The sequence below is a fragment of the Natrix helvetica genome, assembly GCF_964273705.1.
Source record: "Natrix helvetica genome assembly, chromosome: 2".
NCBI lineage: Eukaryota > Metazoa > Chordata > Lepidosauria > Squamata > Natricidae > Natrix > Natrix helvetica.
In genome coordinates this window covers 274572525-274592493 of record NC_138552.1, presented here as the reverse complement: position 1 = coordinate 274592493, position 19969 = coordinate 274572525, and the positions used below count along the sequence as shown (strand labels likewise).

Here is a 19969-nt window from a genome sequence, read left to right as displayed (position 1 = left end):
TTCAGGAAAAACTGTGTATGCTTCTTCTTTTCTGTCTTTTTTTTCCCTGTCATACAGTATGTTTCAACCAGGAAAAAATTACTTAGTTATTATTTTATAAGTATTTCCACTGGGAAAGATTTATGTAGTCACTTATTTTAATCAACTTATATAGCTGTCCATCTCAACCGTGACTCTGGGTACCTAACATAAAATTAAAACTCAATAGAAAACAAATCAATAACAAATATACAGTACATACAGTGGTAACCAAGAACAAGATTTTTTATCATTTTATCGTTTTTATTTACAATAAAAAAGTAGCCCCATGATGAGATAGGTGGCAAATAGTACCAATAATAATAGCTCCTTAGGTGCAATCCCCAAATCATTGGAGCACCACTTGAACAGCATTGACAAATTCACCATCAGTCAATTGCAAAAGGCAGCTTTACTTGGAACAGCTGACATCCTGCGACAATATCTGCAATACCATCAAACATCGACATCTGCCTATCCCATGTCCTTGGGAAGAACTTTATAGGCAGTCAAAAATGCCAAATCCAGTCTGAACATTTGGCTAACTGTGCAACTAATCATCATCATCATCATCATCATCATCATCATCAATTACTAATCATAAATTAATAATAATTACCAACCAGCCCCAAAGGCTGTGAATCTCACCAAAGTTTAACCACATATTATTATTAACAACAACAACAACAACAACAACAACAACAACAACAACAATAGCGGGGAGGAAGATCATGACTATAATGAGCTGGGTTGGCAAAATATGTTAAAATAAATGGGAAAGATACAATAAGAGTCCAATCTTGGCTCATCAAAATACAAAAAGACATACATGGAGCTCAATACTGAGAACCACCAGTAGCAATATCCTATTGGGCAAAGCTATTGTAGGAAGTTAAAACCCACCCCTCTGCTAGAAAAATGAAATATCCTGGGAAATATTAAGAAGGAAGAATATTATATTTCCCTGGATAAGAAATAGAGAAACATGTTTTAGGCAGGAAACACACTCACTCTTAATAGCTTCCATCTTTGTCAATGGCCCATTAAAATGCCCGAGTCAGTCTATTCTACATAACAAAGATCTCCCCATTCAGCCCCAGTGTGATGGGATTAAGGCATGAGTATTAGCCCCTTTTTGCCTAGGACCTCAAGCCACGTGATCCTGTCCATCATTAAAACCATCTTTCCAAGCAGCCTCCATGTTTCCAGGGTCTTTTTCCCCACATGGAACTGAACCCAGAAGGACATTTCTTCCAACATTACCCTATTCATAGGAGAGAAAACGTTTATTACGGTGGTCAAAGTTCAAGGGGCAAAGCAGTTGGCGTCTTCAGGGTCAAGGTTTCCAAGAACGCTTTCACAGTTCAAAGCAAGTCAGCTCTGATTCCAAAAAACCAAGAGTGTCTCATGCCAGGTGTTTCCCGACACAACTCCCATTTCTCCATCTTTCTTCCTTGAAATGTCAACCAGCATTCCATATGTTGCTAGTTAGAACTCTGGTTCAGGGTTGGTAGCTTTGGATATAGAATCAGTGATGGAGAGTTCCTGATTTTGCCTTTTGTTTGGCAGATGTGTCCAAAAACTTCCATTCCTCCCCCAGACTGCCAATCTGCCCCCCTCTAGACAGCCGTTTCAGGAGTAATTCTGTGACTTTTCAGAAGTGACTCCACCAAGCCGAAAATATAATTGGTGATCTTGATGTGGGTCCAGTCCAAAAATTGTGTGGTTTCATCTCTATTTCCCATCTCTCTGTGTCTGAACCACTTGTACTGTTCCTACTCCTTGTCTGAAATTGATTGCACACCTCAGGGCACAATAGAAGGAGAGTAATCATTAAAACCTGGATAGTTTCCCTGATGGGAAGGAGAATCAAACACTCAACAGCCAACTGAACAGCAATGCATTACTCTATGTAGCACTGCAGACACTTTAAACATTTCTCATACTGGACTCTTCTCATAGTGCTAAATAGGCTGAGATGTTTATAAGAAGAGAACTCATAAGAGAAAATAGATTACTGTTTCTAGAAAAAGACTTGAAAGCCTGTACATTTACACTTGGTTGTTTCACCATAGCTTGCATAAGCTACAACCGAAGGAGTCCCAAATATTGCAGAATTGGTTCACATCATGCACTATGGCTTATGCAAGCAGCCTGGGGCCTCTCTAAAAGTTGATGTCAACTTATAATGTTAACATGACATTAAATACAATGCATTAATCCTAATTAGATGAAATTCAAATCAAACTCGTCACAGCAATAGGCAGCATCCAGACAATTTTGGCTACTTGGCAAAAAAGCTAAGTAGAATTAAACCTCAAAAGTATCTGAAATGGGAAACCATCAGGCGCTGTGAAAAAAAAAAAACCTCTCCAAGAAGACAGTAGCAAAGGGCTGCCATATTATTGCTAGGACAATTAATTACACCTTCACCAGAAGACAAGCTTGAACTCCAGGGATTTTACTTTTCTTCAGATCAATTTAATTTTGATCTTAGCTCTACCTATTTCTTTGTCCAGCCCTGGCCTGCTATGTTATCCCTGATACTCCACTCGATATCATACTCTGCTAATGAGATTTGAAGTCTACCTTTTAACATAGCTGCAACGTTTATCTATACACGTTCAAATGGCCTCGGATGTCAAATGCGCACCATGGAAAAAAAAATGGTGCCCCTTTCTGTACTAAAGTCAGCTGTGATAGCTGGCTGGAGAATCCTGGGAGTTGAAGTCCACAAGTCTTAAAGTTGCCAAGTTTGAAGGCCTCTGATATGTCAGTATCTGAAGGCAACACACGCTGAAAGACTTCTGCCTGCGTTACTTGTAACGGCACTCAGACTTGATTCCAGTTTCTGAACGCAGCAACTTCAGGAGCGGGAAAGCCGGGCGTGCCCTCAACAAAGATGGCGGAGGCTTGTTCTCGCAACGGAGTGACATATCGCGTTCCCGCCTGACTAAGGATGGCAGCCGATCATCAGCTGATCCTGAGCATCAGCTGACCATCACTCCCGTCTCTGCACAGCGTGAGCGGAGTGCGGGAGCGGCATGAGGTTACTGCTTTGGGCTTGCTGTGTCCTGGCAGGATGGTGCCCGGCTGGAGCCCTGGACAGTGGGATGCTCTACCCGCGGGAGTCGTCCTCCAGGGAGCTGAAGGATCTCAGCGGCCTCTGGAGCTTCAGGGCAGACTGGTCAGAGCGAAGGGATGCAGGATTCGTGGAGCAGTGGTACAAGCGGCCGCTTCGGCAGGTGTGTGACAGCAAAAGCATAGGGTGGGTTGGCCACCTGCCTGGACAGTGCTAGGATGGAGCTAGCAGTATAGAACCACTGAAGAAGAGTAGGAGTAGGAGAAAGGGAAGGGAAGAAGGAAGGGGAAGGAGAGGAGGAAGGAAGGAAGTAGAGAAGGGAGGGAGAAAAGAAAGGGAAAACACGGAGGTGTTACAAAAGAAGGAAGGGGTGGTAAATAAAGCAACCCAAAATGTGCATTATAGCTCATTAAATGAAATAATAAATGTATAAGAATGATGAATGTAAAGAAAAATAACAATTATGTGGATGCACACTTAAAATGTTGTGTAAGAGAATAAAAAAAATAACAATAAATGTACAGAGCAGCTTAAAGCTAATAGAATAGAATTCTAGAATTCTGTTATTGGCCAAGGAACACAAGGAATTTGTCTTGGGTGCATATGCTCTCAGTGGACTCTAATAGTCTAAAGGCATAAACTTATATAAACTGAATTTAATGCTTATTTTGCCAATCATGCTTTTTGCACATTGGTCATTAACAGAAACTTTTTTTTTTTTTGCATTTAAGCTCTCTCTGATCTGACATCTCAGTGGATGCATTTGTGTGGAATGTGTGTGTATAACCCTTCCTGCACGTGATGAAAGAAGTGCTATTTTGAGGAAGCGTGTGCTGTAATACATTTTCTTAGTTTTCAACGTGGCACTAAACTGCTGATTATGACATTTTATGAATATCCCTCTTTTAACAGGAAGTGTGGACAAGAGGAGTGAGAGAGGAACATATGCGGTTTCTGGACAAAATTAAAATAAAATCAGACTTTACAAGGAAAGCTACATACTGGTTAACCATCTTTGTAGATGAAATAATTAGTTAAAATAATAATAAATAGAAAGAATATCTAGAGGGAAAGAGAGGAGAGAGAATCATAATTGAAAGTGAAATAAAAGCAAAACTCTTTTCAATAATAAGGCAATTTGATCCTTTTCTTAAATTTAATTAGTTTATATTTTCTTTTATATTTTATTCTTGTCTAATAAACCCACCAGAACTTTCCAGTTGGATCAGCATAGTGGCTATCTAGCCCAGCATTCCATCCTCCTTGAATTTTTCTGATTTGATAGCATTACGAACTTAACAAATTGTTATTATGATTTGTCACACAGTCAGCCAGTTGTTTACACTGAATTTTGTTATTTTTATTCACCTATTGCAGGGGTATCAAACTCCTGGCCCACAGGCTGGATGCATCGCATGCTGGCCACATCTACCCCTGGTTTAGCGAAGGGGGGGGAAAGTTGCGATATGTCATGCGATGACGATGTGACGATATGAGTTTAACACCCCTGACCTATTGATTCCTTCCCAAGAATCTGGGATAGGGAGATATTATTGTCAGATGGTGTTAAAAGTATCCTTGCAGGATATATGCTGTTGCAAGTAAAGCTGCTTTTTGCAATTGACTAATGGTGATTTTGTCAATGCCAATGGTATTCAAGTGGTGCTGCAATTTTGGAATTGCACCTATTACTATTGATACGATACGATCTTTGCTTTCTTTTCCCCAGTCATTCTGTTTCTATTTGTAGGTCTTTGTATTTTGCAATCTTCTCCAGTTCTTTCACTTCTATTCTGCTTAATAATAATAATAATAATAATAATAATAATAATAATAATAATAATAATAATTTTATTTGATTAGCCGCAACCCTCTCCCGAAGGACTCGGGGCGGCGTACAATCAAAACAAATAAAATACAGATAGAGACAACATACATACATAAGAAACAAAGACATATACATGTGCATGGAGGAGATAGACTAATAAGTGAAGACAATTAAAAAACCACAATTTAAAATCCCATTAAATAAAATTACCGAATTAAAAAACCCGTCAGGAGCGTTATGCAGTTATGGTTGAGCCAGGCCAGCTATTTGGAATAGGTGGGTCTTGAGCTTTATACGGAAGGAGCGGAGGTCAGTGGTGGTCCTAATATCCGGAGGGAGGTCATTCCACAGGGCTGGGCCTGCCACAGAGAAGGCTCTGCTCCTAGGCGCTGCCCCTCGGCACTGTCTGGTGGACGGCACCTGGAGAAGTCCCTCTCTGTGCGAGCGGATGGGTCGCAGGGATGTATGGGGCAGAATACAATCCCGCAGGCTTCCTCTAGGTACTTCCATATCCACTACCCAGACTTTTTTTGTCTTTCTTATCCACAGTTGTTAAGTCTGGCAGATGCCTGTCTGTTTGAATACTAAAGCCCTAGAGCACTTCAGCTTCTTCATTTTCTATTCCAGGTAGTCCTCAACTTACAACAGTTCATTTAGTGTCTGTTCAAAGTTACAACAGCATTGAAAAAGTGACTTATGACTGTTTTTCACACTTACAACATTTGCAGCATTCCCTTGGTCACGTGATCAAAATTCAGCCACTTGGCAACTGGTTCATATTTATGATGGTGGCAGTGTTCCATGGCCATGTGGTCAGCTCTTGTGACCTTCTGACAAGCAAAGTCAACAGGGAAGCCAGATTCGCTTAACATTATTAACTTAACAGCTGCAATGATTCACTTAACAACAGTGGCAAGAAAGGTGGTAAAATGGGGCAACACTCACTTAACAAATGTTTCACTTAGCAAACCTAAATTTTGGGCTCAATTGTGGTCGTAAGTTGAGAACTACCTGTACTTTCTTCATTTTATGATCCCACCAGGCAAATGCTGTTTCTTGCAGATCTTAACAATACAGCATTATTGCTCGTTTGTCATGCCGTTGCTTTTAGTCAGTCTACGTGATCCTCTTGAAATCAACTAACCACTGTTTCCTCAGCTTATATTTACAGAGGCACATTTGCTGTCTATTGTTGTCGTCTCAATTCTGGCTTTATAGCATTTAGTTTTAAGGCTTGGTATTTGTGCAGACAGAATTTTCTGTCCACAACTTTGTTTCTTTCTTCTACTTTTTAATATTATTGTTGTTGTTTCAAGGAATGGGAAACTCATAAATAGAAAATAAAAACTGGAGTGGTCCTCCCTTGTTTCTTGCCCTGCCAAATGGTATAGCTCAGCTTCTCAATTTCAGAAGCTGATTCTATTTCAGTTGTCTGACGTTGTAATAGTTAGTAGAACTGTCCTAGTGGATTTGTAAAAATGTATGTTGCAATCTTTGGAGAAGCCAAATGCAGGTACTTCTAGACATAACTGGTTGCTTAGTTATGAAGGACCCTTTAAAAAGGTACTTATGACCCCAGATTCGAATTTCCAATAGCTGGGCTCCCCCTTCCCCCCACAGTCACATCAGTGGGGGGTTCCTATCAGTTCGGCCTAGTTCAACCAAACTGGTAGCAGTATGGCGGCCTGGGTTGCTGGAACCAGCAGCAACCCAGGCCTGCCATGCCCTCGAACCAGTTTCCAGGTCTCTTCTGCCGTCGCCGGGATGTTTCTGCGCATGCGCAAAAAACAGTTTTCAGTGAACTGTGCATGCGCAGCAACATGTGGGTGAGCGAAGTGAGCTGTGCGCATGCAAAACACCCTCTCACAGACCTCATAGTAAACCGGTTAGAAACCCACCACTGAGTCACATGATCGCATTTTGAGTGTTAACAAATGTATAGCCATTTACAGCATCCCGTGATCGTGATTTACATTGGTTTTACTGGAAACCAGCATTTATTTCTGGTTTCGGGCAAAAAAAACACTCCATACTGAACGATCGGTTTCTTAACTACCACCACAAAACAGATTATAAAATTGGACCCCGTCACATGATGACCCTTTAATGATCACATGACTTATGCAGGCTCAATTTCGGCTGTAAGTCAAGGAGTACCTGTACAAAGTAAGCTCTGACTATATCAACATCCTCATTTGTGATGGGAAGGAAAGTTCAGATCATCCCAAAATAGCTGGGGGTTTCTTCATATCATGGGAAGGAAAAAAATAGATATTGACATATGAAGGATGATTTTGCTTTTTCTTGATAAGCAGGAATCAGCCTTGGAGGGCTATGTTAAGAAAGAAAAAGATTGTGTGATCTGGAATTGAGGGAGAATAGCTTTGGAAATCTACTCAGACCATGTCTGAAGCTTGCTAAGAAACAGCAATAAAATAAGATTTAATAGGATAAGTGAAAGTAAAATGTGAATCAATGACTGGAGTCATATATCAAACCATTTTATCTGTAAACCCCAAGAAAGGACAAAATAACAAGCCATATAAAATTAAATCATGTAAATTACCGTAAACAGCAGTTTTTCAGTTGTTTAAAGGGGATTTAGTGAATAAGCTACTATAGGGCCATAGTTCACACTAAGAGGTAAGCCACACTGTGAGAATACCGTGGTTGGATTCACACAATAGGTTAAAAACAAAACGACACCATGGTTTATTGTGTTGTCAGAACCAAATTTATATTAGGATGATCTGCAAACCATTTTCTTGCTTTAGTTTAGATATAGGCAGGGTTCTGTTGTCTTATTAAGCTAAAATCAGACTGACTACATTATGGCTCAGTACTATGAACACAAACTCAGTCTCGAGTATACTGATGAGAAACAACTATTGACAACTATGTATGAGAGTGTCTATGGAGATTCTCAGTCATCCAGGTCATGGTTGTCTCAAAGGTTGCATTTTCAAAAGGCAACTGGAGTATCTTTTTTTCCTTGAGGAAGAGGACGTTTTGCTTCTCATTCAAGAAGCTTCATCAGTTCTGACTGGAGTGTGTGTGTGTGTGTATGTGTGTGTGTGTGTAAAGATTAGTTCTTATGAAACTTCTTGGATGAAAAGCAAAACATCTTCCTCAAGGAAAAAAGCACCTTTGAGACACGTATGAGAGTCCTAAGAAACCCTTCTTGGAATTTCCAAAGAATCTCGCTGACCACTCTGTAAAACAGAATGTTCATTAGAATGGATTAATTTCTTGGTCAAGCACAAGTATTTGTATGTTCTCATGGAAATGAAAACTTTATACCCCAGCTGGAAAATCTTGACACTCTTTAAAAAAAATATTCATTGACTGAAATATCTGAAAAAAGACCCTGCACTCTACCTTTTAAAGACAGATCAGTTGTCACATTATTACTCGTCACAATAATCACACATTTTGAGTATATCTATCCTGATATTTAATATTTTTATGCCAGGAGAAAAAAAAAGATTGCAATTCTCAAAGTTGCCAAAATTGAGAATCACCGCACTGGAGTGAGTAAAACATTGGCTGAGCTCACCAAAGCTGGAAAACAGTCCCACCATAAATGGGTCTCAATCTTTTCAGACAGGGCCAGTGATGGACATGCCAGTCCCTGCCAGCTTCAATGACATAACTCAAGATCCAAAGTTGCGGAGATTTATTGGCTGGGTGTGGTACGAGAAGGAGGTGCTTCCACCGGCTCATTGGCTCCTGAGAGATACTGGGACTCGTATTGTGCTCCGAATTGGCAGCGCACACTATTACTCTATTGTGGTGAGTATTGAGGGCATCTTGTTGTTGTTACCAATTTGGTGGTCAAAATTCTGTGATATGCCACCACTAGGGATCAAGGTAGGAACTTAAAAGAACTAAAAAACAAATCAATTTCTGAGAGAAGATCCTGGTGAAATGAGGCCTGTTCCAAAGAATCAATGACTAACTTTATTAAGTTTCAAAGAAAGATAAAAGATAAAGTAACAAAACCAAAAAAGGGGACATTTTTTTTAAAAAGGTGGGTTACAAATAAAGAAAAGAAATGATGGGAAAATGACTTCCAACTTTTGTCAACACAGATAGAAATATGTAATAAAATAACAAAAAAGAAGTGATTGAACAACTGAGCAATAATAGCAAAGCTGTATTTTACATCTTCATCTCTTCTATAAGGTGACCAGATTTTAACATTGGTAAAGCAGGACACCATTGACTGGGGGGGGGGGGGGGGGGGGGGTTCTTGATTAAAAATTTGGTCTATATCCTTGCACCCCTAACCCTTTAGGGAAAAAAACCCCAGGGGTCTTCAAACCTGACAGCTTTAAGACTTGTGGACTTCAACTCCCAGAATTCCTCCTCCAGTCATGTTGCGGCGACATCATCTGCGGGATCTGCTCCATCTTCGGTTTTTTTCACCGGGGGCAGGGCTGCCGCTGAAGATGCCGATGAGCCCCCGCCGCCACCAGAATAACTGCTGCCGTCTCCTCCTCCTCCAACAGCACCACCACATTTGCTGCCCGGCGCTGTGGCTGAGGTGATGCTGCCAAAGCTCCCGCTGGCGCTTCCACCCGTGGCAGCGGCGCCACCCCTCTGCTCGGAGCACCTGAGCTGGGCCGCGCATTACCCCTCAGCTCAGGTGCTCCGAGCAGAGAGGGAGGCGCCGCTGCCATGGGCAGGGGCGCCAGCAGGAGGTTTGGTGGCTTCACCTCAGCCGCAGCATCGGGCAGCAAATGTGGTGGTGCTGTTGGAGGAGGAGGAGGAGGAGGCGGCAGCAGCAGTTATTCTAGTGGCGGTGGGGGTTTGGGGGGTTCACTTCAGCTGCAGCGCCAGGCGCAAGTGGCTAGGACTGGCTGCCCACAAAGGACCTCCCCAGGCTTGCTTTGCTGAACACGGGGTGGTTGACAATAGTTTGAGCGGGTGCGGCCAGCGCAAACTACCGTCAGTCACCTTGTGCTCATCAAAACAAGTCCGGGGAGGTCCTTTGCGGGTGGCCAGTTCTAGCCGCCTGCAAAGGACCTCCCCTGCTTCCGGAGCCTGTGACAGTAGAAATCACTGTGTGGCAGTTGCAAACTGCTGCGTGGTGTTTTCTTGCCATGTGCGCGGCCGCGCAGCGGCGCACCTTAGAGGGAACATTGATCCTGGCTAAATAGCCACATGGCGGCCGAAAACCGTATATTCCCTTCCCGTTCTCCCGCCGTTCCCTAGCTTGTGCATTCTTTCCAAAAATCGGGAGTTTTTTAAAATGCCGCAGGACAAATTGTTAAAAATCGTGACTGTCCCGCCAAAAGCGGGACGTCTGGTCACCTTACTCTTCTATCTCATCAGCTATGGAGACTTTCCTAATACTGTACTATGTTGCTTGACAATATCTAAACTGCCTGGGAGGTGAGTCTCTACCGCCACCTAGGGGCTACAAAAGAAAATTACTTTTTGTTCTTTTTCTTGGTCCAGTTTGCTGGAGGAGAGGAATACTATAAATGGTCCAGTTTGCTGTACAGGATAGGAATACTATAAATCCAGCTAAAAATATCCTTCGTCCTGGGAGGAAATAAAACTTCAAAGCAAGCCCAAAGTTCCATTTTCTTGTTTCACATGCAGCATTAAATTGCAAGGCAACCAAGCAAGCTGAGGTTATGCAGTATGCTAAAGCATAACTCATGGCTAAATGCTGACTCTGCTATGCAAGCCTTTTGTGTGAATATAACCATTTAATTAACTGTTCTGAAGCCCTTAGAAGTTCTGCTCTTTTAGACTGATTTAGTAATGCTCTTACGTTCTTCTTGTCAACTTCTTTTGAATGCCTGTTGGGTTGCAATGTTTTCTGGCAGTGAATTGGGGTGGTGCATCTGTTGGTCTGAGAACATTTAACAAAGAGTATTTTGCATAGTTATCTACCCATTTGCACACTGAATGGATAAAACAACTGGATACACTCCAGATGCGTTAGGCAACAACTTCCATTAGCTTTGGTAATAAGGCTGATAGGTGTCCAGAAAAACATCTGGAGAGGACCTAGTTGTCTATCCTGGGTGCAGAGAATACATTGCTGCTGGAAAACAGAGCCAGAGGTGACCAGGCATTTGCATCACCTGCTGGGCAACATGGAATGGTGACACAAACAACAGCCTGAAATGGTTAAAATCCTGTAACGTTGTCAAATCTCACGAAATGTTAGCATGCTTGATATCTCATATTTCCTCTGAAAACTTTGAAAAGTCTCTATGAGAAGTGTTAAATCTGTTAAGATTTTGGGAAACCTATGACATATGGGTCTCATTAAAAATACGTTTGGCCTCCGAAGATTATTTACAGCAGGGGTGTCAAACTCGGATTTCATTGAGGATTGTGTTTGACCTCAGGGGAAGGGGGGCATGGCCAGGGGGCGTGGCCATCTTGACATCACTCGTGTCAGGGGACACCTATGGTGGCCCGAATGGTCTGCCTGCAAAAATGGGCTCCCAATCTCCGTTTTCGGCTGCAACAGCCTCCTGCAACCGTCTGCTAGCGAAAATGGAGCTCTGGAGGGTTGCGTGCAGCCCTCCCAAGCTCATTTTCATTGGCCGAGGCACCATGGGCTGGTCCTTCACTGTTTCCAGGGCGGCCCCGTGGGCCAGATCTAAGCACTCCATGGGCCAGATCTAAGCACCCTATGGGCCAGATCTAAGCACCCCATGGGCCAGATTTAAGCACCCCATGGGCCAGATTTAAGCACCCCATGGGCCAGATCTAAGCACCCCATGGGCCAGATCTAAGCACCCCATGGGCCAGATCTAAGCACCCCATGGGCCAGATCTAAGCACCCCATGGGCCAGATCTAAGCACCCCATGGGCCAGATTTAAGCACCCCATGGGCCAGATCTAAGCACCCCATGGGCCAGATCTAAGCACCCCATGGGCCAGATCTAAGCACTCCATGGGCCAGATCTAAGCACCCCATGGGCCAGATCTAAGCACCCCATGGGCCAGATCTAAGCACTCCATGGGCCAGATCTAAGCACCCCATGGGCCAGATCTAAGCACTCCATGGGCCAGATCTAAGCACCCTATGGGCCAGATCTAAGCACTCCATGGGCCAGATCTAAGCACCCCATGGGCCAGATCTAAGCACCCCATGGGCCAGATCTAAGCACTCCATGGGTCAGATCTAAGCACCCCATGGGCCAGATCTAAGCACTCCATGGGCCAGATCTAAGCACCCTATGGGCCAGATCTAAGCACCCTATGGGCCAGATCTAAGCACCCCATGGGCCAGATTTAAGCACCCCATGGGCCAGATCTAAGCACTCCATGGGCCAGATCTAAGCACCCTATGGGCCAGATCTAAGCACTCCATGGGCCAGATCTAAGCACCCCATGGGCCAGATCTAAGCACCCTATGGGCCAGATCTAAGCACCCCATGGGCCAGATTTAAGCACCCCATGGGCCAGATTTAAGCACTCCATGGGCCAGATCTAAGCACCCCATGGGCCAGATCTAAGCACCCCATGGGCCAGATCTAAGCACCCCATGGGCCAGATCTAAGCACCCCATGGGCCAGATCTAAGCACCCCATGGGCCAGATCTAAGCACCCCATGGGCCAGATCTAAGCACCCCATGGGCCAGATCTAAGCACCCCATGGGCCAGATCTAAGCACCCCATGGTGCTGGGCCTTTCAGTTTCTTCTCCTTAGTCCTTCCCAGAGCTCTATTTTTTCTCTCTCTTTTGCAGTGGGTGAACGGAGTGGAAGTCACTGAGCATGAAGGAGGACACCTCCCTTTTGAAGTGGAGATCAGTGAAATCTTGCATAGGAGCCCCAAAGAGCCCTGCCGCATCACCATTGCAATCAATAACACTCTGACACCGCACACATTGCCTCCAGGAACAATTCAGTATATGGATGATGAGTCCATGTAAGTTCAACAGCTCCCTGCGATTCACTGTAGCGTTTCTCAGCTTCAGCAATTTTAAGATGTGTGGACTTTAACTCCCAGAATTGCCCAGCTTAGCATGTCTGGCTGAGGAATTCTGGGAACTGATGTCCCTGTGACTTAAAATTGCCAAGGCTGAGACCTTGTTTTGGTGGAAGTTCACACATCTGGGTCAGGTCAACAGACAGCAGGTCATTAGGTCAGGACCTTGTGTGTTCACCATTTGTGACTTCCCATGGACTTTGCTTGTTGGAAGGCAGCAAAAAAGATGGCCAAAGGTGACTGCATGACAATGGAGCCCTGTGATGTGGAAATCATGAGCTGGCTCCAAGTTGCCTGGACCTCAATCCTGTGACTTGGGGATGCTGCCATAGCTAGAACTCTGAGGTCTGGTTGTAAGTACCACTCATTTAGTGCCGTTGCAAGTTATGTGTTGTTGTCAAAATAAAACATTCTTTTCTAGAAGCCTAAGGTCATCCTTTGTCTTTGCACCTCTGCACCTGACCAGAAGTGGATGGGTGGAAGCTGCCAGCATGGCAGTGGAAGATTGGACCATGTGATGAACTTGTGGGTGTGGGGGGGCAAGATCATGAACTTTCAACTGGGTGGAAAACCCAGGAAGCTTTCAGATTTGGGTTTTCCACAGATGTACCAACATGTCTCTCTTATTAAATTGGAGCTTTGATGAAAGCTCTGCCTTGGGCTCTGATTTAATTCTGGATGATATTTGGAACGCTGACACCATGCCTCTTTTAAGCATGGCGCATGACACAAGGGCCAAAAAAGAGTGGACCTTGGTCATGTGGCTGGGGCTGCTATCTTGGAAGTTTTTGACTGCTCCTCACTGTAGATGCCTCCATATAGGAAAGACCTCTGAATGGATTCTCAGGCATTTTCTCTGGTAATTCTTCATTCCTAAAGCACCTTTCCATCTCTTACTCAACCTCCCATTATCTCCCTTTCTCTCTCCCTCAACCCAGGTATCCAAAGGGCTACTTTGTTCAAAACACACGATTTGATTTCTTCAATTATGCTGGAATTCACCGCCCGGTCTTGCTCTACATCACACCTTTGGCCTACATTGATGATATCACAGTAACCACGACCTTGAAGGGAAATGTTGGTAAGGAGCTGAGGGAGCAAAGCAGGACTCTCCCTTGAGGGAGATCTCCACTTTAGGGAGTTACATCCATTCCCCACTTTTTCTTTCAAATGCAAGCTTTTATCTCTTCTTCTGTGACACAGGCCTGGTTCATTATTTGGTGTCTGTACGAGGAAGCTCAGACTACTTTTTATCCCTGACTTTGTATGACAGTGACCACGTTGCCGTAGCAACAGGAAACGGGTCAGCTGGTGAACTGAAAGTCATGGATCCTCTTCTGTGGTGGCCCTACTTGATGAATGAACGTCCTGGATACCTCTACTCCTTGAAGGTATCTTGCATGTCTCTCCTCAGGATTCTCAAATCTGCCTGCTTTCTGGGCAAGATTTGAACTCCAGCTCCTGTTAATAAATAAAATAAAAGAATCCAAATAGATTGGCTGACAAAGAGATTCCAGAAAAGGCTTATGACAAGGGTGTTTGTAAAGTGTATCAAAACATTAAGATGGCAACTATACAATCAAAGCTCCATGCACTTTTCATGTGCAACACAATAGAAAAACAGATAGAGCTTTGATCACATCATTGTGGCCACCATTTTGATTTTTTGACCATATGCTGCAGATACCCCCGTGTCAGTGGTGGGTTGCAGGCGGTACGCCCCAGTATGGGTGTACTGGATCCTGCCCAGAACAGGTAGTGTTCCGGTACGGTGTTCCGGAGGGCCCACCCACCCGCCTTACCTATGCTTTAAGCTTTTGGTGCTTCCGCGCAAGCGCATTGCACATATGGTACCTGTGCAACACTCCGCCGAGCAGCTGGAGCATCATTTGACGCTACAAGGCACATGCGTATTGCGCCGTGCATGTGGGTGATTCCGGGGAACAGAATCCGGAACCTATCACTGCCCTGTGTATAAACAAGCATTATACCCTATAAAGGTCTATTTGAACTTTTCATACATAGGAAAAATCCTGGGTGTTGAAGTACACAGGTCTTAAAGTTGGACACCCCTGGTGTAGCTGAATGAGACTTTGAAAAGTGAAAAATAAGAGTAATTTCCTGCCCCTTGTCTGATCTCAAAAGTATTTTACATTCATTCATCTCATTCAAATAGGGTGCACTGTTATGGACGATCTTGGATTCATTTAACCAGGGCTAATGATTTATAAGGGACGCGGTGGCTCAGGGGCTAAGTCGCTGAGCTTCTCGATCAGAAAGGTCAGCAGTTCGAATCCCTAGTGCTGCGTAATGGAGTGAGCGCCCGTTATTTGTCCCAGCTTCTGCCAACCTAGCAGTTCGAAAGCATGTAAAAATGCAAGTAGAAAAAATAGGAACCACCTATTAGTGGGAAGGTAATAGTGTTCTGTGCACCTTCGGTGTTTAGCCATGCCGGCCACATGACCACGGAGACGTCTTCGGACAGTGCTGGCTCTTCGGCTTTGAAACGGAGATGAGCACTGACCCCTAGAGTTGGGAACGACTAACACATATGTGTGAGGGGAACCTTTACCTTTACCTTTAGTGATTTATATGGAAGGTGTCATATTGACTTGTAGTTCAGGAAACTGACCCAGAATGACTTTTTCAAAACACAGATCACGCTCTCTGCCGTTGTGGACGGCTCCATCTCTGAAGACACCTATGTGCAGCCGGTTGGTATCCGAACCATCTTTGTTGCTCGCAACCAGTTTCTTATCAATGGGAAACCATTCTATTTTCACGGGGTCAACAAACATGAAGATGCTGATGTGAGTAAACCTGGATAGAATGGCAAAGCAGATAAGAAAAGAAATGTGACTCATGGTCAATCTACCGATAAAATGAAAGCAGGGACCTGAGTGCATGGCTCACCACCATCCATGATCCACACAGTTACATCTTCTTAACACTCAGTTGAACAAGATTGCCAAGCCTCACAACATTTGGGTATTCTCACATGAGATCTTGCAAGATTTCAAGTTATTAAAAAAAGTTGAGAGAGCACAGTGTACAAAGAAGTTCTCAATCTATGTCAGAAAGAATCATGCACTGTTCTACCGTGTTTTCCCCGAAAATAAGACAGGGTCCTATTTTCTTTTGACCTCCGAAATAAACGCTTGGTCTTATTTTTGGGGAGGTCTTATTATTTTTGAGGTGCAGGAGGCGGTGAGCGTGGTCACCTCATGGCTGCCGCTGTGTTGCAATATTTTCAGGGAGGGCTTATTTTCAGGGGAGGGCTTATTTTAGTGCATGCGCTCAGAAGCCCGATTGGGCTTATTATCTGGGGAGGTCTTATTTTCACAGAAAATACGCATGGTTCCCTCTAGTTATGCTAAATTGCAAATGCACAATCCAGTCTTTCTCTAGTCATAATTTTGCTAGATCCATACGGAGTTTGTTTCTCAAAAGCTGGTCAGACTAGAGAAGGGACAGTGACTAGATTAAGCCACCATCTTAATTTATCCAGAATTCTCTAAGAAATGGACACACAACGATGCTGTTATTAGTTTTAATGTACAGGTAGTTTTCAACTGACAAGTATTCTTTAGTGACTGTTCAAAATTACAATGGCACTGAAAAAAGTCAATTACGACTGGTACTCACACTTACAACCGGTGTTGTAGCGTCCCCACAGTCACATGATTCAGGAGCTTGACAACCGATATACATTTTCAAAGATTGCAGCATCCTGAAGTCATGTGATCACCAATTGCGATTCTTCCCAGCCAGTTTCTGCCAAGCAAAGTCAACGGAGGAAGTCAGGTTAGCTTAATGACTGGGAGGGGAGGGGGTTCACTTAACAACTGTAGTGATTTGCTTAGCAATTGTGGCAAAAAAAAAGTCATTAAATTGAGCATGACTCACTTAGCTGCTTGCTTAGCAGTGGAAATTCTGGTCCCAATTGCGGTCATAAGTCAAGGCCTGCTTGCATTGTTGAAATCCACATTTCTAATTATAGTTAAGAGAGAATATTTGATCCCTGATTGTCAACCATGATTTACAGTAGACAAAAAACACAATGTGTTGCCTGAATCTGGAACAATGCCTTCTGATCGTTAAGAAGTCCAATGACTTCTCCAGAACAACAACATGGATACCGAAGGGTCTGTGAAATGGACCCATACCTGCAGTGGGCTCTTTGCTCGTCTAGTAATTTTGTGCCTTATAGGGCCTTGTTTTGAAAACAAGTGTTGGAGCCCAAGGGTAAACGCAGGGGAAAATAACAGCAGCTGTGACTGTGTAATTAAAGCCAAAGTTGTCTTTTAAATGCATTGGCATATGATGCACATAAACAGGAGTGGAACTTTGATTCCATGATTGCAATTGCCATCTTGGCTTTTCGCCATCTGTCTCTCTCCCCCACTTGTTCTGCAGATGCCCCTGTGCTCTGCACCCACTGGGGCTCTGACCTCAACCAAAACCTTAAGAGATGTTTCGTTGTCACTGATCTCTAAAAAAGAATAAAATTAAAATGTTAATTGGAAAACAAAATGTCAGCTTGTATAACATTTGCTATCCCCAAAGAAGAGGAGCTAATAAACCATGTTAAAGTCTTGGCTCAGTTCATTACCTATGGTTCATGCTTAAAATGCCAACACGTCTTTGAAACAGCGTGGGTCTATTTGTGTGTATTTCATTTTAAAATATACATTAGTGGAATAATAAAGGCTATAATTAGTGATTGTATAGTAAAATGCAATCACACATTATAAAAATTAAAGTAAACTGAAGGAGAGAAAAAATAAATTAGGCAAAAGAAAAAATATCAGAGTAGTATGAATTCAGTCATTAAACTACTTATTACCGTATTTTTCGGAGTATAAAACACACCTTTTTCCCTCAAAAAAGAGGGTGAAAATCTGGGTGCATCTTATACCCGGAATACAGCATTTTTGGCCTCCTGAAACCCCGCCCCCTTTGCAAAAATGGCCATGCATAGCCTTTAGGAGGCTTCCAGAGTGCTCCTGGGGGCTGGGGAGGGCAAAAATGAGCGAAAAATAGGTGGTATTTTGCTCGGTTTTGGGGGGCCCACAGCCCCCCAAGTGCACTCTATAAGTCTAAAGCTTATGCATGCCATTTTTTTGACAAAAAACAAGTCCATTTTCGTAAAAAACAGGTGGTCTTTTGCTTATTTTGGGAAGCCTCCAGCCCCCAGGAGCCCTCTACAAGGCTCCTAAAGGCTATTCGTGCCCTTTTTTTTTGGACAAAAAATGTTTTGGGGAGATCTGCAGAGTGCAAAAACTTTTTTTTTTTAAATTTGCTTCTTCAAAATCTTGGTGCGTTTTATACTCCAAAAAATACGGTAAATCTAGACTATATGGAAATACATTGCTCTTCTTCTCATTTTTAGATACTGGGTGCGTATTTCATGTCTTCCATGTTAAGCTGTAACCACGAGGCCTGCAAAGCCGTTGCTAACAATGTTCTGTTCTGTTGCAGATCCGTGGCAAGGGCCTCGACTGGCCTCTGATCATGAAGGATTTCAACCTTCTGCGCTGGCTAGGAGCCAATTCCTTTCGCACCAGCCATTATCCGTATGCTGAGGAGATCATGGAGCTTTGTGATGCTTATGGCATCGTCGTGATTGATGAGAGCCCAGGAGTGGGCATGCATGACAGGTGAGGTACAGTTGCTATGCCCATGTCTTATGCCAGGGGTGTCCAAACTTGGCAACTTTAAGACTTGTGGACTTCAACTCCCAGAATTCCCCAGCCAGCAGAGCTGGCTGGGGAATTCTGGGAGTTGAAGTCCACAAGTCTTAAAGTTGCCAAGTTTGAACACCACTGTCTTATGCCTTCTGTCACATAATATACTAAAGCAGAAATGGGCAGTTCTTTTTGTAGCTGGCTGAGCGTAACCTTTTTTTAAATGAATGGCCCACAGCAGGTTGGATAGTCTAATAGGAAAATACCTATGGGTGCAGAGCCAGGGTTAACCATATATCAGAATTCCCATGGATAGGAGGCAGAAACCTAAGAAGCGAATAGTCTACAAAGGTTGCCAAGGGTGGGGAATTTGTGGCCCACCCTTGGCAACCTTTATAGACTATTGGCTAGTGATCAAGAATGATGAGAGCTGGAGGACGGCAGGTGTCTCACTGTGGGTTTTAGCCATTGGGCTTCAGCTGGTGGGACTGTGGTCTTTGAGGTCCTTGGCACTCTTGAACTTGGTGGTTTCCTTGCAGACGTTTCATTACCAAACTAGGTAACATCATCAGTGCTACACATAACTAGTTTGGTAATGAAACGTCAGCAAGGAAATCTCCAAGCTCAGAGAGCACCAAGAATTCCACAGTTCAACCCTGAGTTATGATTATTCTCTTCTATCGTGACTGTGATCTATCTTAAGATGGTTTGCCTCTTGTATTTGTTTCAAGAAAGAACAAAGACGTGAATGGGGACCACCGGAGAAAGTAGAGAGATAGTTGGAATGCAAAGGGTTTCTATAAAAGCTGAAATATTGCAACTTTCTCTTAGTCCTGATAAGCCGGACTTGATAAGGATTTTTGGAGTTCTCAATTAAAGAATGGGAAATTTAGGAAATATTCAGAAAACCAGATTTACAATTCCTTGGCTTGTTCATCCCCTTATTACAATTCCTGTTAAAAACTTGGAAGTGCTGTTTATCCAGGTTTGCTTTCAAAGGGAGCGTTCCTCGTGATAGCAACGCCAAGCCTTACCCAGGTAGTCCATTTTCCCCTCCTGTATGGGTTTATTTTCCTTTGGTCTCTCTTTGCTTCATTGTTTAGTCTGAACTTTGGAAACCAGTCCCTGCAACACCACCTTCTTGTGATGGAAGAGCTGATCCGGCGGGACAAAAACCGACCCTCCGTTGTGATGTGGTCAGTGGCCAATGAGCCAGCCTCAGAGTTGCCTGTGGCTGCTTACTACTTCAAGTGAGTACCTACCCAGCTGAGAATGCACTGTGAGGTCTGTGAACTGGACATAAGCCTACACAAAAAGTGGAACTTGGAATCATAGGAATAGGGCAGTGATAGCGAATCTTTTAGACACCGAGTGCCCAAACTGCATGCGC

At 43.6% G+C, this 19969-nt stretch overlaps 1 protein-coding gene across 1 annotated transcript in view; it reads left to right on the top strand.

Annotated features, from left to right (window-relative positions):
• Positions 1–3001: 3001 nt before the first annotated feature.
• GUSB (glucuronidase beta) overlaps positions 3002–19969 on the top strand; it is a 28076-nt gene continuing 11108 nt past the window's right edge. Inside the window, exons 1-8 of the mRNA XM_081941986.1 lie at positions 3002–3263; positions 8532–8720; positions 12651–12832; positions 13831–13973; positions 14096–14283; positions 15550–15702; positions 18374–18552; positions 19683–19829. Of these exons, the coding sequence (XP_081798112.1) occupies positions 3063–3263; positions 8532–8720; positions 12651–12832; positions 13831–13973; positions 14096–14283; positions 15550–15702; positions 18374–18552; positions 19683–19829 (1382 nt within the window). The 5' untranslated portion in view covers positions 3002–3062. The remainder of the gene's footprint in view (positions 3264–8531; positions 8721–12650; positions 12833–13830; positions 13974–14095; positions 14284–15549; positions 15703–18373; positions 18553–19682; positions 19830–19969) is intronic.